The 17,804-nt window shown below is 41.5% G+C and overlaps 3 protein-coding genes across 4 annotated transcripts in view; 1 reads left to right on the top strand and 2 right to left on the bottom strand.

Moving 5' to 3' along the window:
- Positions 1 to 617, bottom strand: part of LOC148415242 (mitochondrial adenyl nucleotide antiporter SLC25A24-like) — a 38,631-nt gene extending 38,014 nt beyond the window's left edge. The window contains exon 1 of the mRNA XM_088430414.1: positions 460 to 617. The gene's annotated coding sequence lies outside the window, so the exon portion shown is untranslated. The remainder of the gene's footprint in view (positions 1 to 459) is intronic.
- On the top strand, positions 560 to 13,499 carry prpf38b (pre-mRNA processing factor 38B). Of its 2 annotated transcripts, none has more exons than XM_088430410.1 (6): positions 560 to 967; positions 1,941 to 2,009; positions 6,525 to 6,676; positions 6,765 to 6,825; positions 10,980 to 11,200; positions 12,364 to 13,499. In XM_088430410.1, the coding sequence occupies exons 1-6, from the start codon at positions 770 to 772 to the stop codon at positions 13,112 to 13,114; spliced, it is 1,452 nt and encodes a 483-aa protein (XP_088286536.1). In that variant the 5' UTR covers positions 560 to 769; the 3' UTR covers positions 13,115 to 13,499. The 2 variants fall into 2 exon arrangements, with proteins under 2 accessions (XP_088286536.1, XP_088286537.1); XM_088430411.1 differs by lacking the exon at positions 560 to 967 and adding an exon at positions 1,751 to 1,768.
- A 2,216-nt stretch (positions 13,500 to 15,715) lies between these two features.
- The window catches only part of LOC148415240 (uncharacterized), a 42,199-nt gene continuing 40,110 nt past the window's right edge, over positions 15,716 to 17,804 (bottom strand). Inside the window, exon 45 of the mRNA XM_088430520.1 lies at positions 15,716 to 17,318. Coding sequence (XP_088286646.1) covers positions 17,032 to 17,318 — 287 coding nt within the window. The 3' untranslated portion in view covers positions 15,716 to 17,031. The remainder of the gene's footprint in view (positions 17,319 to 17,804) is intronic.

Raw genomic sequence — 17,804 nt, 5'->3', positions numbered from 1 at the left:
ATTTACAGTGGCCGTTTGTTGTCTGTTCAAAATAAATCGAAAAAAAATGGGTCTTTATTGAACAGTTTTGTTAAGTTTTGTCGCTTAGTATGACTTGAGTTCAAAATCGAAGAACGCATTTAAAACCAATGCGGGGTTTTGAGAAACTGAAACTAAATGTTTTATTCATGAAAAAATAAAACTAGCAGTTGGAATCCTGACTGCGTACGCACGATTTGACGTCGCATGCGTAAAATAAAATTTAAAAAAACGCCGCAGTCAAATCGCAGCGAACAGAGAAAGATGCTGGTTTGTTTGATTTTAGATCAATTTATTTTAGATCAACAAACGTCAGATAACATTTGCAATCTTGCGGTCGGGCTCCACAGTGCTTGAGCCGCCCGCTACCCTTCTACAACAAGGCAAAATTAAAGGCGGTCATGAAACCGAGATCTAAAATTAGAGACGCACGATACTTACTTAATATCCAGCGGTAGTTAAATGCCACTTGAAAGCATCCCGAAAACACGTAATCCAGATGTACTCCTCCATCCCATGATGACGTACGTGCGGCAGCATTGCGCCACCATCCATTTCCGGTTACACTCTGCAACATTGGGACGCGCTTAAGGCGCAGTAACTAAGAGGGTGGCAAGTCGTTCTCGTTGATCCTCCGCCGATTTTGCGTCACTAAAACGCCAAAGCGACAGCCAACCGGATCGGACAAGCAACGCCGATGGATTTGTAGCCGAGAAGTGGCCACACGCAGTCGAAAAGCGATTTGGCCGCCATGGCTACCATGGGGAGCCAGGCCGCGAGCAAGCCCCCGTCCGGAAAACATGGCAACGTCCTGCCTCTGTGGGGAAACGAGAAGACGATGAACCTCAACCCGATGATTCTAACCAATGTTTTGTCCTCGCCCTATTTCAAAGTGCAGCTATACGAGCTAAAGACGTACCACGAAGTTGTGGACGAAATCTATTTCAAGGTAAAGCTGTAGATGACACTCTGCGTGCTAGCTACCTAGCCTAGCTTATCGTGTTGCTAACTACACATACGGTTCAGGGCATGTCTGTGAGGCGCCTCTTCTTACATCTCCTTATTTAAATGCAATATTCGTCACGTTTGAGTGTTGGTTATCCTGTACAACGCTGCGTGTCTGAAATATACTCGTTTAATGTGACGCTAACATTTTTAGCGAGCTGCTAACAAAGTAGCGTCAATATACAGTACTGTGGTCGGGCACCCGCCGTTTAAATTGGAAAAAAACGTCACATTTTAGTTTTAAATGCTGGAATTAGTCACACTTGTGATAGCTCCATCAAGTTTTCTGCAAAAATTGTTTGAGTGATGAATTTCTCCAAACGTCAGCGTTCACTTAGATTATGTAAATTAGCGAAGTTGTTCGAGTGTAACGGAAACCTGTGCAAATGGAAAGTGCTTGGGAACCCCTTTCAAATGACACCAACGCTGTTAAAGTGTTTTAGTGTTATGGAAATTACACCATTTATTTGTATTATTAGTAGAAACATGTTTAAAATAAAAACATTCGTACCAGTGTTCATGCACGTACTTTTTGGCCTTAACGCAAATAATAGTTTTCTTTAAAATAATTTTAAATAATTAAAATAGTTTTTTTTTAACTTTATAACTTGACAAATAAATCGTTTAATACATAAATAAAGCGCTTTTCACCTGCCTACGACAGAAAATGGCATCTGTAAATGTTCTCAGGTAAAATCCAATCACGGCTCAGCTGGTGAAGTCACACGGCCAAACCCACAAAACAGTTAAGTTACCTGATCCTCCAGCACATGTGATGCCATTTTCAGTGAACAAGTGGGAAAACACACAATCTAGTCATCAAATTAATTGCAGGGTTAATATGAACCATTTACCACTAAATATGTCCCCAAAAATGGTTAGTATTCCCATAACTTGCTAATTGTTTCTCCATGCAGGTAACTCACGTTGAACCATGGGAGAAAGGCAGTAGAAAGACTGCTGGTCAGACTGGAATGTGCGGAGGGGTAAGTGAGAAGTACGTGATTTTTCATTTCCCCATCCTTAATCCTCTAGGAATCCTCCCTAACCTAATTGATACTATACGATAATATCTCTTAGTCAAAGAGGCTTCCAGTTCTCAATAGTTAAGTTTGTTTCTAGTATGAATTACTGTTGAAAAGTTGGCCGATTGTTCATTTTTAACCATCTTAACTATGTCTTTGCTCTACAGTGGTACCAGGGCTTAAGTGTGACCCGTGTGACTTTTTGTTTGTTAAAACATCATAACCAGTAGCGTTTTAGCACATGGTAAACAATGTTTCCTTAAAAAGCCACACATCAGTGGTGCCATTCCCGTTTGAAGTTGCTGTAAAACTAACCAGAACTCATTACCTGTTTAACCAAACCACATCACTGTGGTCTGTGAAAGTCTGTACGCTTAATGTTAACACACAGTGCAAAATTCACTAGAGGGTTTGACAAAACAAACTAATGTTGCTGTAGTTGTAAAGCTCAGGATAATAGTTTAACAGAAATGTAGTAACACATAGACTGCCTTCCTGCGAGGGGCAATGATGAGAGGTTTTGCAGATTATTCTCACTTAATCGGTGGATGGCTAGTTTCTGTAGAAAGCAAGGTTTCCAGTTTGTAGATAATTGGCCCTCTTTCTGGGGCCGGCCCGACCTGCTAAAGATGGATGGCCTTCACCCTAACTGGGAAGGCGCCATCACTCTTTCTTGAAACATAGATTACTGTTTGAGCCATCCATGACTTGTCACATTAGAGCATGTCGGGTTGCAGGCGAGTAGCGAGCCTGCTAGAACGGGTGTGGAGTCGTTAAGGCTAGAGTTAACTGGCACTAGGCTGAACTGCTGCAACACACAAAATATACTTAGTCTAGGTCACTGCAATCCACACACTATTTCAATACCTAATGCTGAATCCCCTAGTGATAAGATTTCTGCTGAGGTGGTGTTGAATAAGGAAAGTAGCCATGCCTCCTTAACCGGTCGAATTAGTGACATAGCACTTAGGTAGAATATTAATATTAATACGTGCGTTGTAGCCGTCAACAGGCGAATTCCTACGTTACTAACATTGCGACGAGGTTTTAATTACTCAAAATACAAACCGAGCCCCAGCCATCAAAATCTTGTTTGTATTAGTACTACTAACATTAAGACTCAGAATAGTTCAGAAAAAAATTACCAGTTTAATTCGGCTTCATAAATATTAGGTCACTCTCCTCAAAAGCCCTTCTTGTAAAAGATTTTATTACAGATCACAATCTTAAAGTGCTTGGTCTCTGCGAAACCTGGTTAAAACCAAATAAATTTTTATCATTAAATGACGCCTCTCCCTCAAACTTTGTGGGCTCACACGTAGCCCGTCATTGTAAAAAAGGGGGAGGTGTCGCCCTAATTTCAGAATCTGGTCTTAAACTTTGCACGAGAACTAATCACACCTTCAAGACATTTGAGGCTCTCGTTATGCGATCGAGCTACTCACCACCATTCTATGTGGTAGTTATTTACCGTCCTCCAGGTCCATACTCTGGATTCTTAGATGAATTCCTTGAACTTATGGCTTGATTTAATATACCATACAGACAATATATAAATAATGGGGTGATTTCAATATTCATATGAACTCCCCATTGGAGCCATTTACTGTCGCATTTCAAGCAGTAATTGATGCATTTGGTTTTGCACAAATAATACAAACATTGACACACCAGAATGGTAATATCTTAGATTTAGTTTTAACCCGTGGGCTAACTGCTTCAAATGTCACAATTTTGCTGTATACTAACGCTATGTCTGGTCATTATCTTATAACATTCGCAGTCCTAGCTCAGTGTGGTCTTATTCACCACAACCAAGGCTTTAAGAGTCGTGATATTAACTCAACAACCACAGCTGCACTTTTTGAACTACTGCCTTTCGCAACAACTGGGTTTCCGTCTTTCATTGGTTCAGTCGATAAGCTCACAAACGATTTTAATACGGTTCTTTTAAATTCCCTAAACTCTATAGCACCGTTAAGACTTAAAACTCGTCCGAAGCGGCACAGTCCGTGTTTTATGGATGCAACGCGTACGTCCAAATCGTTAAGTAGACAATTTGAGCGTAAATGGCGAACAACTAAACTCGAGGTTTTCCGTCAGGCCTGGTGCGGTAGCTTGCTAAAATATAAAAAGGCTCTTAGGTTAGCAAAAACAAATTACTTTTCCAAAATGATTGGTCTTAATAAAAACAACCCAAAATATTTATTTGATACGGTAGCAAAGCTAACGCAACAGCGGCAGACAGACGGCGATTCAAACAACGTCACATACATACCCGTTGAGTGTCTCGCCAGAGCTCTCATTTAAAAGTAAGCAAAGTGTGCGCAGACTACACATTTCAAAGGATACGTTTTTTTTTGTTTTTTTTTTTAAAGAACTTGCCAGCAAGACCCGCAAATACACACACGCCTTTAGTAGCAATACAGACCATATTCTCTGCTGAAATGTAAATCTGGTTGCATGCCGACTGCAGAGCAAGATGCAGAGGAGGCTGCGGGTAGCGGTAACCGCAAAAGAAAGCAGTGTGGACTCTGCACAGAAAAACCGGTTGCTTCCAACATTTGTGAAAAGTGTGGTACACTGCTTTGGAAGCATATGAGGACAATTTGCAAAAACTGTTTAAAAAAAAAAAAAAGTTCTAACAAGTGTTCTTATTCTTTTGTTCAGAAGTGTTTATTTTTTGTTTGTTCTGAAAAGTGTTTGTTGTTCTAGTTTGTTTGTTGTCCTTGTTCAGTATTTGATGGTTTGTTGGTTACATAATGTCTGTTAATTATAAATTCATCACAGGACTTTTTGACCTTTTCAAGGTTGAAATTGCTGTTGTTTTTCGCTTTCATATATGGCTATAACACATTACTGTACTTTTATTGTATACAAAGGGGTATATATATATATATATATATATATATATATATATATATATATATATATATATATATATATATATATATATATATATATATATAGCTCTGATGCTACTGAACATTTTGAGTGGTTGAAAGTAAAAAAAAAAAAATCATAAACGACTTAGTTATCACATCTTAAAACAGGTACCATTTTTGTAAAATATGTAGGTTAAGGGTTAGTTTTTATATGTTACCACAAGGGTTAAGAATACCTCGTTGAACCTGGATAACTGTACTATTTCCCTAAGTAGTTTTGCAAAAAACCTCGGCGTGATATTTGACTCCACTCTCTCTTTTCAGACGCATATTAATAACACGACACGAACGGCGTTTTTTCACCTTCGCAATATATTTAAAATATTCCCTATTCTGTCTCCTAGCCATGCTGAAACATTAATTCATGCATTTGTTACGTTGCGGCTAAACTATTGTAACGTTCGGTTTTCTGGGCTTCCCATGTCCTGCGTCAAAAGCCTTGCAGTCTGTACAAAATGCAGCAGCGAGACTATTGACAAAGACGAGAAAGTTCGATCATATTAATCCGATTGTAGCTGACCTGCATTGGCTTCCAATACACATGAGATGTGATTTTAAGGTGTTGTTAATTATTTTATTTATTTTGTTTTTTTTCCACACTGTTTAGCTCCTACCTATCTTGTCGACTTAGCATCACCATATCTTCCGTCCCGACAACTTCGGTCACAAAATGCCGGTTTGTTATCGACCCCACGGGCTAAAAAAAAGTCTGCGGGATCAAGGGCATTTTCCAATTGCGCGCCAGTACTATGGAATGCCCTACCTATGGAAGTTCGCGCAGCCACCTCAGTAGAAATCTTTAAATCCCGACTAAAAACACATTTATACTCAAAAGCCTTTAGTTAATGGGCCTTTTTTCCTGCCCCCTTCTCCCGGCTTGGAGAGGGGACTAGCTAGATGGTGAAGCTTGACTTGACCGCCCCCATTTGGCCCTGCGCTGATCGACCATCGCCGGTTAAGGTTCCTGCCCAATGGCTTTGTCTGCTGTCAAGTCATCATTGCACTATATAGCACAATATGTTTTCTGTAATCTATGTTGTGTACCTGTATTTGTCTGTGTGTGTATCTATTTGTCTGTATTTGGTACATGCAGCATCCACTTCAACCTGTGGGCCTGGAAGGGGGCTCCTCCCACCTGTTGTCCCTTCTGAAGGTTTCTGATTTTCCCCAAATTGGGGTTTTTGAGTTTTTCCTTCCCCTTCTGGGAGCTTTGACAGGGGATGCTGTTGTTTACCTCACACCGAAAAGATGTCTCTGTATGACTTCTTTTTTCGAAAGAAGTCTCGACATGACCTCTTTTCATCTGTGAAGCGCTTTGAGACTTCGGTGATTCGGGGCTATACAAATAAAATTTGATTTAATTGATTGACATTTGGACAGGCGATATAACAATGATCATGTTCAATGTTCAAGGCACCACTTTATCACTACCTTTTGAACCTTTTTTTACCTTTTTGAAGTGCCTGTTAGTGGTCTTTGCTGACTATTTTGGTGTGCTGAATGCTGATGTTGTTGACTTGATCCCTTGTAGGTTCGTGGCGTCGGCACAGGTGGCATTGTGTCAACGGCCTTCTGCCTGCTTTACAAATTGTTTACCCTCAAGCTGACACGCAAGCAGCTGATGGGCCTCATCACGCACACGGACTCGCCCTACATCCGAGCACTTGGTTTCATGTACATACGGTAGGATCTGCTCAGTCTTTGTTTATGCGCATGGCACAATTACTTCAGGTCCCGATTTTTTATTATTTATTTATTTATTTTCCCCTAGATACACCCAACCCCCAGCCGATTTAATTGACTGGTACGACGGCTTCATGGATGATGAGGAGGTATGTCAAGCCTGGTAATATTTTCATGTTTCTATTTCTTGCCATTGAACATATGCAATCCATGCTTTGAAAGTGACCCTGCCCCCTCTCCTGCTGTGATGTGCACAGCTGATTTTTCACCTTTGCCTTCATTTGGCTTAATCATCCACAGTTTGGTCCCCTAAAGCCCAGTAGCTAGGTAACTTGCTCACTTCCATGCTGCTGGTTGTTTTCAGGGTAAGTACCTTAAATGACGCAAACTAAATTTATTTATTTATTTATTTATTTTATTTTTTCAAGGCATGACCATATGCTTTTGTTAAGATTTGACCTGGGCTATTTGCACAAAAGACATTTGTTTAATTGGCAATGCACGCATTTAAATTTATCTTATGTTAATGCACTCAGCGGGCATTTTTTGAAGTGGAGCTGCACAATCAAAAAAATGATAGCCAATGTGCACAAACAATCTCCTCATATAGTGATCGAGACATGTAACAGGCGCATCTACATAATTAGAGATAGACCGATGTGTATTGCCGATTATTGCTCGTTACAGGTTTTCCGATAACTGATATTGGCAGCCAATACAAATTTTCATTAAAATGGGGAAACATATTGGCCAACATTTGCATAGTTTTATACACTATTTCCCTCGAATTTTTAGATAGATATTTTTAATGACTTCGTAGAGCGCATGTCATATTTCAATATTTTCTTATTTTGATTGTAATGAACAATACAAAATTCTGTATTTCGAAAAATGTCAGGGTTTCTACAAGTTTTTGCACCAGATTCTGCCTAAAAACAAACATACAAAAACCAGTGTTATTTGCAGCTGCACCTTTTACTGAACATAAAGTGATTATATCCTTGTAACCTATTCATATACCAGCCGCTAGGCTTTTAAAAAGTGGCGAATGGCTAGCTAGTTAACTGCCAGTTGTTAGCCTGAGTGCAATGGCCTAGATTGCGCTTTCATTTGTTTGGCCCCGCCTTTTAAAGCCACACAAACTCAAAGACAGATAATTTGTGTAACTTGAGTGCTGCAATCTCATATTGGTAGCACATCACATTACATGGTTTCCCTCATTTACTGCCAGACCAGTCAAAATGAATCTTTAACGTCTACATTCGTGAATGGTTGTGAATAATCAATTTTTGTTTTGCCTGGCTTTCAGGCTTTCTGTTTTGCGACAAAGCCGTAGATTTTGAAATTATATTGAATATATTTGACAGCTGAATAATGTAATAATATACTGGTGGTTTCCACCCTTTTTATGGGGGGGTGCGGACTCAAAATGTACGCAAATTATATTCATTCGATCATAAAACTGAATTACAAATGGTATTCATTTCAAGGGAAATAACTGGCACAAACAAATGCGCATACAGGGCAGCACTATATAACATGATAAAGATAAGAACTAATATTAGCTAGCATGTTGTTTGATCAACAAGCCAACTCAATTTTTGGCATAGTATCATACATCAAGATTCTTACATAGAAAGTACAACTTAGAGTCATGGGCCAGATTTCACAGAGACAAAACAACTTGTGCGTCACTGACTCACTTTTCTCAAAACCACACCATGCTTCTCACTACAAAATGTAATATCAACAGCAGCCAGAGGCAGCGTCAAAAAACAAAGATCAAGCGAAACAAAGCAAAAATGAATGAACTGTTAAACTGAATCAGTTCCAAAACATTGTTTTGGGTGCGGCCAGGTACCATTTGATCCATGGACCGGTACTGGGCCGCAGGCCGGTGGTTGGTGAACTCTGATGTATGCTACCGAAAATCAAAAGCACAATCATAAACAGCTCTCAATCAAAAACTTTTTTGTTGTTGTGTTCCAAATGAATGATCAAAACCCTCCATTTGTTTGTCACGCTATTGTTCAGCTGTGCCTACTGATATGCTCTCTGTATGTGTTGGTCTCCAGGTGTGCAACCAGGCCTCCTTTGCTTTTTCTGCATTCTACTTAAATGAAGTACAGTGGGCGCCCGTGTTATGAGATTAATCCGTCACGCGGTTGAGGTCGTAAAGCGAATTCACTGTATGACGGGCAATTCATATCTATGTTAAATAGCTAATGTGTTTAGAACCCCAGGTAAAAACATCAAAATTGTGCATACATATTAAAAATTGGTACCAAAATAGTATAGTAAGTGCTATGTATACATAATATACATGTATACAATCAGAAAGCATCACAAATAACAAATATAGAAAGGATTTATTTACCTTTGAGTGTCAATTGTTATGCCCATATTCCCTAATAAGGGTTATCTCCAGCATTGTTTCCATATAAATCTTCTTACTTTTCTCTTTAACATCACAAGCAATCTTGGGACCCATGGCTAACCCTTTCAGCTTTGAATTAAGCAGTAAAATGCACTATAAATACAGTTATGTAACCATCGACAATCAAACAAAGCTTTACCGTTCCGCCATTTTGAAACAGGTGACTAATAGCAGACCACCATCTCTGTGAGGAGACGCCGACCAATAGCAGACCAGAATTGTAGTGATGCGTTACAGGGACAGCAACTGGAAATAAGTGTAATTACCCAAGAACGCCTGCTGATGGAGACAAAACAACACAAATACAGCCAAGCCCCTAGGGTCATGACAGTTGTTTTGGTTGCAAAACCGGGAAAATAACAAAGAGCGGATGAAAAAAACTCAGTATTCCACGTCGCAACATGAAAATAACGTAAGTCAGGGACGTTGTAACACGGGGGTCCACTGTATTGACATATCTCTCTGATTGCAAATCCTCAACAACTGGTTAATTGCACTGTTTTTTTCTTTAGATGCCCATTGTGCTGCAGGTGAATTGGATAGTGTATCTCAGCACTGTTGGTTTGCGTGTGTGAGTGCAAAGCGGCTGTTCTCTACTATACAAAAGTTAACCAGCATTTCAAGCGCTCACATCTGTGCTTCCACCATTGCTGGCCCGTCATCTCGCCACCAGACTCAAGCGGGAAGAGGGAGGAGACATCTCATGTTTTTCTGTCTCTGGCTGCAATCTAGTCAGATCGCTCGCCCTTTCGACCCTCAAAAAGTAGATGGAAATCATTTGTGGCGGGCGGGGCCGGGGGGGATAGGCGGATGATGAAGGTGGCCTGAAAACATCGGCTGAAATTTGACATTCAATAGAATTAAATTTCAAGCAAAAGTTATTTGTCATCATAAGCCTGAATTCTGGTTCACAGGGAAGTAGGAGTACACATAAATCAATAAAAATGAGAATTATTAGCCAGGAGAAGTAAGGTTAATTGTATACATACAGATCTTTGTCTAATATCCTAATCGTTTGTTCTTAGTAAATATCATGGAGTTTCTTAACGTCTTTCTGCCTACCTGTTGTTCAAAACATTCATTTTGACAAGCAGTGATTTGGTGCACAACGCAAAGGAAGATATGCAAAGAATTGACCTTGATGTCACTACTTGACAACCCAAATTTCACAGTTTTTTTTATTAAATTAAAAAAAAAAATCATGAAATAGATAGCACTGCATCAATTAAGCATCCAACTTAACTAGTACTTAAACTTAAAAAATATTGTCCTCATAATTCTTTGAACCAGGCAATACATTAGTGTGAACCAAATAGTTAAAAATAAAAATCAATATGATATTTAGTGTTGACTTCTGCTATTCGCGGGGAATAGGTACCAGCCTGCCCTGTGAATAGTGATAATCCGCATATGATTGATACCAATTGAAATGCATCGCGATAGCTCCAAGACTGTGGAATAAATGAGCACTTTTAAAATCGGTATCTTTTTCTGCCAAAAAGTTGACATGGGGTAAAAACAAAAAAAATCATATCGGCCCTGCCCCGTTGTCACCCCAGCTTGCAAGTGTATGTAAATAATGGGACTATGTTCGCCCCTGGCGTCGAGGAAGACGGGATTGGTGTTTTAGCGCCAGCCATGCTCCCTGTGTGAGTACAGATGTCTGCTAGTCAGCCAAAATGATATGAGACATGTGGTAAAAGTAAAGGCAGACACATTAGACGTGAGCGATTAAGCTCAATGAACAGAGGTGAAGGCTCAGTATTTGACCATCACACATTTGCCTTGAGTTTGATGTGGTGAACAAGGCCCTGCTACGCACATTAAGCCATCTTTCGTCGGCCCGTCGCCACCTTCTGATTGCAGGAGCTGGATGTGAAGGCTGGCGGCGGCTGCGTGATGACAGTGGGCGAGATGCTGCGCTCCTTCCTTACCAAGCTGGAGTGGTTCTCTACACTGTTCCCCCGCATTCCTGTGCCAGTGCAGAAGAGTATTGACCAGCAGATGAAGAGCAGGCCTCGCAAGGTGCCTCAGAAAGAGTTGCCACAGGAGATGGAGGCCTTTGACGAGCCCCGCCGCCGCTCCAGGTAACGTGCAAAGCCTTTCTTGGAATGCATGGAGGATAAACAATTAAAAATCAAGAAGATATTCATGTTTATATTAATATGTTAATATAAATGTATCTACCAAGATAAGAAATATCAGTTTATCTTTAGATCAGTGGTTCTTAACCTGGTCTAGGGTTCGTAACCCTAGGGTGTTCGGTGGAGCCTCCGCCGCAGATGTTTTTTTTGTTTGTTTTTTTTTGCCTCCGCCGCAGAGGTCCACTCCTCAGTCTAGTCTGCAGTTAGTGGGCACAGTCATTGAAAGCGTCCTGCTCTGAGATTTCCCGCCGGTCCTACTGAGCTAAACTAACGATAGAGCAGCATTGTTACCACAATAATAATGGCCAGCACGGTCTCGGCCACTGTGACTTTTTGAAAAATTGTTTTATTTTATTAATTGATTTGTTTTATTAAAAAAAGTTTTTAAAATTTGTGTGGCGGTAAAGGAAGAAGTAAGAGGATGATGACAATAGAAACCAAGCAGGAGATAATAATAATTAAAAAAAAAAAAAAAAAAAAATCTGAGGCGCACGCATGGTTAACCTTGCTCGTGAGTATGGCCGGAACTGCTCGGCAATCTTCTAAGGGCAAGACTTTCCTTGCCGGGGGACGGACCTCGATCGACAACAAAATTGAGAGGCTTCTTCCATTATGGATTAAAGAGAAGGAAATCGCCGGTGATATGTTCTAGTTTGAAAAAAGTTTCCGTTTAAGAAAATAAATCAATAAATTCTGCGGGTTGGTCTCTGCTCCCCTCCGCCTCCACCCAGCTCAAGTCACGTCGCCCCAAAGGTAAATGTCATTTTTCCTTTGTATATGTTATTTAATTTAACTGTACAGCAGATTGTTACTCATTTTTAATATGTGTATAAAGTCGTGATGTTTTTACCTAAGGTTTTTGCACGCATTCACTAATTACCATAGGTTTGGATTGTCCGTCATACGAGCAGTTCAAGTTACGAGCGTAGCCGCTGAACGGATTAAGTTCGTAACACGGGAGCCCACTGTATAAGGGTTCGGTGAATGAGCAAATGAAACTGGTAGGGTTCGGTGCCTCCAAAAAGGTTAAGAACCACTGCTTTAGACCAAATTTCCCTCAAAGGGGATTTGAAAAGGTTGTCATTGAGTGACTGCATTCTTCCCAGGAGCCCCAGGCGGACACCCAGCCCCAGGCGCTCTCCAAAGCGGTCCAGGAGCCAGAGCCACCACCGCGAGCGGGACCGGCATGCCCCCAGCTACGACCGCGAGCTGGAGCGGGAGCGTGAGCGTCAGAGGAAAGAGAGGGAAGTGCGAGAGCGAGACCTGGAGAGGAGACCGTCCAGCAGCATCGAGCGAAACCACCAAGATAGACGCGAGCGGCGAAGAAGCCGCAGCGCCAGCCGGGACAAACGCAAGGAGCGGAACGTCGACGACCGGGGCAAGCGGAAGGACCACCACCGAGAGCGCCCCGGTGAGAGGGACAGGGACGGGGACAGGTCCAGGGAGCGTAAGGGCAAAGGGGACGGCGACGAGCGGCGGGACAGGTACCGAGACGAGCGCAAAGCCAAGAGGTCCAGCCGCAGTCGCAGCCGCGACAGGCAGCACAAGGGCGCTGGCGAGGAGAAGAGCAGAAAGCGAGACAAGGAGCGGGACGGCAGAGAAAAGGAGCGGGACGGCAGAGAAAAGGAGCGGGACGGCAGAGAAAAGGAGCGGGACGGCAGAGAAAAGGAGCGGGACGGCAGAGAAAAGGAGCGGGACGGCAGAGACAAGGAGCGGGACGGCAGAGACAAGGAGCGGGACGGCGAGCCACGCTCACACCACCGCAGTCACAGCCGAGACAGGGGCCATCGTGAGCGGGAGCCTACCAATGACCACGGCAGGCACGCCGACCGCTGTCGGAGTACCAGCGTTGAGTAGTCTTCGTTTGGGTTTTGCCTTTTTCATGCCACTTTTACTCTTCGTTCAACATGGGAAGGGTGGCATTTCAATTTTGTAAGCTTGTTTGTTTGGGCCCTTGGAAAATATGGTTTTTGTATTTATCATTTTTAAGACATTTGTCTACAACGGTGGCACGAACGCTCAGGATGAGCTAGCCACATGCTACCATCTTTAGCCACCAACCTTGATTTGTTTAAAAAAAAAAAAATGTCAATTACGTTTCCTGATTCTGTAGACTCCCTGAGAATGTTTTAATCCCTTCAAGTAGAGTCCGCAATGGGTTCCGCTGACACGTCTGCTTGCCACGTGTCTGCCTTGTTGCTCTTGCGTTTTGTTTTCTAATTAAAAGATTAAAAAAAAGAAACTTCTGAGCAATGATTTTTTTTCTTGCCTAAAAGAAATGATTTGATCCCACATAACATATAAAAGCATTTATTAGAACCTTTTGGAAATAGTTTTAAAAATATACATTGAGATGAATTGTAGTTTTTAACAATTCTGGATATGGTACAATTTTGGAGGACAAGTGATCCAGAGTGTAAAAGCTCAGCCAGTAAGTTTTAAATGAAACAACATTCCCTATTCACTTCAAAGACTTTTACACCCAGGGTATTGCGTTGCTCGCTTAAATGACACTATGGGAAAAAAAATGCCATGAAAATACAAAATATCATTGCTGGGTTACACGTCATGTGATTAAAGTGGCGAGATTCCAAGTTCAGAAACGGTCTACGAGCGAGCTATTAAGAGCAACTTATATCCACACTCAGTTGCCCTCGATTCGTTTTTCATAATCGTCAAGCCAGTTTTAAAAAAATGCTAGTGCTAACCACAAGGTGGCCGACTTCGCTGGCCAGTGCCTCAAAACTCCCGAGACGGGAATTGTAAAGAGTCACTGCTGCCACTGCACGCGAAAGGATGTTTACTTTGTTTCATCCCTCCCTGCGGCCTTGACAGTTCGTTCTTCTAGATTGAGTACTTTTGTGCTCTCCCAAATCTTGGATATACTGTGGCGAGGCGAAGAAACCACACGTTGCTGTGCTAGTGGAGATCTTTACTCTTCGCATGCCATGACAAAACTGATAGAACAAAGTCCAAAACAGCAAAGACAAAGCCAATAGGTTCAAAGGATCATAGCAACATGCCTACTGGATGAGAGACATGGTCCTCGTGTCCACCACAACACCAGTTTTAAAAGCTTGACTGTCTTTCAAACACGTGTTGCGGCTTAATTGGACGCTACGAGGGCTAAAACGGGTGAGCGAGCCAGCCTATTATTTTCGATTATAATTTTAAACAAATTAAACCTTTGAGGAAATAGATCTTTTAAAGCACAAAATGATTCGTGGCACTTAATGGCTGGTTTGCTTTTTGCCATCCTAGGTAGTTAAGCAATTGATCTTTTTTTCGTACATTAAAATTTAAAATGGCCAAGCAAATCTTCTGTTTCTTCCATTGGCTCAATTAAAAACAGACATTTTTTGTCCCCATTTTTGTTATAGCAATGGTTAGGGAAGTGTGTAGTCCGAAGTGCCCCCCCCCAAAAAAAAAAAAAAAAAAATAGAGGCCTCTCCATAATTGAAATTAGCCATACCTGTCCCAAATCAGACATTCATGGCATCAGCTCTCAACAAATCTAAATGAATGCATTTTGATGCCCTGACAGGAACAGATTATTTTCAAATGAAAATTATAATTAAAATGAACATATTACTCACCTGTAATTGGAGTTACTTGACTGAAGAAAAATTGTTCCATTAGCAAAAGCTTGAGAACCATTGATTTATAGTGGAAGACACAGCTCACTGTAAAATTGTGGAAACTATTCAAAGATTAAAGATTTAAAATACATTTTAACATATCTTCAACTTTTTTGACTCTTGCATAACTTCAAGAGATAGTTAATTTCATTTGCCATATTAATTTGATGACGGCATGACTTTTCACTGACGTCATATTGTGGGGAGTAACCCAGATGCGCTGCCTTTATGGAGGGACTAGGCAAACGGAGTGTAATGCCATCATTTGTATCTTGGACGGATTAAACAAAATTATCAATGTCGAGACAAAAAAAATGTGAAGGGATACACTGAAGGATCCAGAACACAAGAGAAGGCCCCGTATGTGGAAAAATTACAGTTTACAGTTCGAGCCATAGGAGTTGGCTGACTCATCCTGGATAAACGACAATCCGGCTAGTCCTCTCACAATTACATATCCAGATATAGTCAACTAGTCAGTTTTTTTTTTTTTTCACCGAGACCATACACAGCCGAAGATCTTAAATCCTGAAAGGTTTGGGGGCTTACAACCAAATGGCGTGTGGATGGGTGAGGGAGACGCAACATTTTCAGAAGAATCAGAACAACGTAACTCATTTATGCAACATGTGGTAGCTTGATAATAATAATACCAATGTCAGTTTTATTTATGTCATACCAAAGTCCCTAGATTAAAATAAGCAAACAGAAAAACACCACAAGCAATAAACGTTTATACAAGTTACTATTAAAACGTCATCATTGCATTCCAAACGTTGTTATTAGTTGCTTGCAATCAATATTTTCTTAACTGAAAAAAATGAGCGGAACAAATTCGGATGTTGTCCTGATTTTTTCCTCTCAGATCCTGGTTGAGCTTTGCCAACCACAGGCGTCTCCTTTCCTCCGATTTCTGGAATTCCTCTCCTTGATTTTTGATCACTTTTGGAAGCCTGTTATAGTCTAAATGTTTTTTTCGATCTGCCCGATTTGCGCTACCCAAAACATGGCAATAATTGACCATTTTTCCTATCGATGTTGCAGATAGGCCTATACGTAGTGCCCATGCAATGTTATGGTACCGAGTACCTCCAAGATGGTGGCTTCCGGGTTTATGACGCTGTTGATGACTCGACTCGCCGTGAAAACCCTCTTTACTAGCATCCTTATCTGCGGTCAAATCCATTCGGCCTTCCGGATCAAGCCTCCCTCACACTAACCGTGAACCTGGCACTTAAATAGGCTATAGCACTACCCCAATGATACAGTATATCCAATCCAGTCCAACTTTATTTTTTGAGCACTTTAAAACAACCACAGCTGACCAAAGTGCTGTACAAAAAAATAAACATCGTAACAACAGACACAGTAGCTCAAAGACTTAAAACGCTAAATCTGATAAGACAAATGAGTAAGGGTCAAACAGAGAATAAAATGAAGGATATATGTTAGATACTGCATTTGACCCTTACAAATACTTTTAAAAACACATTTTCCTACTTGCTGTCGACTGAACGTGACAAAAGCTGTGCTGAAGGTCGGGATAACAACAATCACGGCTCACTTGTTGGTCATGTGACATTCATAAACCAAACTAATTGATTGGTCGTTACCAGCACACTATGATGTCATTTTCAGTTGACGCCAAGTGAAAAAATGTGTTGACAAAAAATGAACTAAACTTGTTTTCATGACCAATTATCTAATTCAATCCCAAGGATGACATTTGAAGTTCTCTTCTAGAGTCTCTATAATTTTACAAATATCAATATTAGGCTATCGGAGTGTTTTCAACGTTCTCAACTAAAGTGCTTATTTAGAGACAAAATTGTAACTTTTTACTGCTATAAAGTGAACTAATTGAATTGTTAATAGATTTTGCAAAGCTTTGCCTTGTAAAGCATTCTGTCATTTTTGCCACATCTCAGTTTCACTATTAGGCTCATTTTCTAATCTCCGATTTTTAAAAATGAGTAATTCATCCAGTTCATTGGATTTATTGCCCAGCCCTGCTATTTAGTGATGAATAAATGCAATTATTGAGTTAATCTACTGTTGCCCGTGTAGAAAATAGTACTACTTGGTCTAAATTTCCTATGTGGCCCAATAGGATTTGTCACGCTGTGATTGGGCCCGCTAGTTGTACGGTCCCGTTTCCAAACACACGGGATCGGACCGGGGACCGACCCGAGTCTCGTTCACGGCAGACACGGTCAGGCAGTAGGTGGAGTTGGAGCTCAAGTCGGTGAGGATGTAGCTTTGCCCCAGCACCATGTAGTCCAGGTCCGACTCGCCATCGCCCCGCTGCCGCGTGACGGCCAGCTTGTAAGCGGTGTCGTCTGCAGCGTCCTCCTGGGGCCACTCGGCCAGCACGGCCGTGTCACTCAAGAGCGTCACGTTTAGCACGGGAACAGAGAGGCCTCCTGCCGAGCAACACGATTGCTTAGGATCACAGCTCGACAGCTAGAGGTAGGACTCTTCATGCCTACTGAGATTCGGCCAGAGAGACGAACAACCAGTGCCCAGAGGGAACCCACGTGTGTGAGGCGGACGTGCTAATCACAGCTCCACCGAGCCGCCCCTTCTCCATTTCAGAACCACTAATAAAACTTAGTCCATTTTGGTAGAAAACTCCACATTTTACTTTGAGTGTTTGTTTCTTTATTTTCAAAATGTCAGTTCTGTTCCTCATCTTAAGCTTCTAGAGCAGGCATTTCATAACCCAGTCCTCGAGGGCCGCCTGTCCGGCATGTTTTGGAGGTTTCTGTCCTCCTACAGCACCTGATTCAAATGATCAGCTCAACAGCAAGCTCAGCAGATGCCTGACAATAAACCTGATCATTTGAATCAGCTGCATTGGATGACGGAAACATCAAAAACATGCAGGATGGGTGGCGTTCGAGGACCGG

This window comes from Hippichthys cyanospilos, chromosome 12 (assembly GCF_059441005.1).
Source record: "Hippichthys cyanospilos isolate Australia breed blue-spotted pipefish chromosome 12, RoL_Hcya_1.0, whole genome shotgun sequence".
Classification (NCBI taxonomy): Eukaryota; Metazoa; Chordata; class Actinopteri; order Syngnathiformes; family Syngnathidae; genus Hippichthys; species Hippichthys cyanospilos.
Note: the sequence above shows the minus strand (reverse complement) of the source record. Positions and strands in the feature narration are given on the sequence as shown.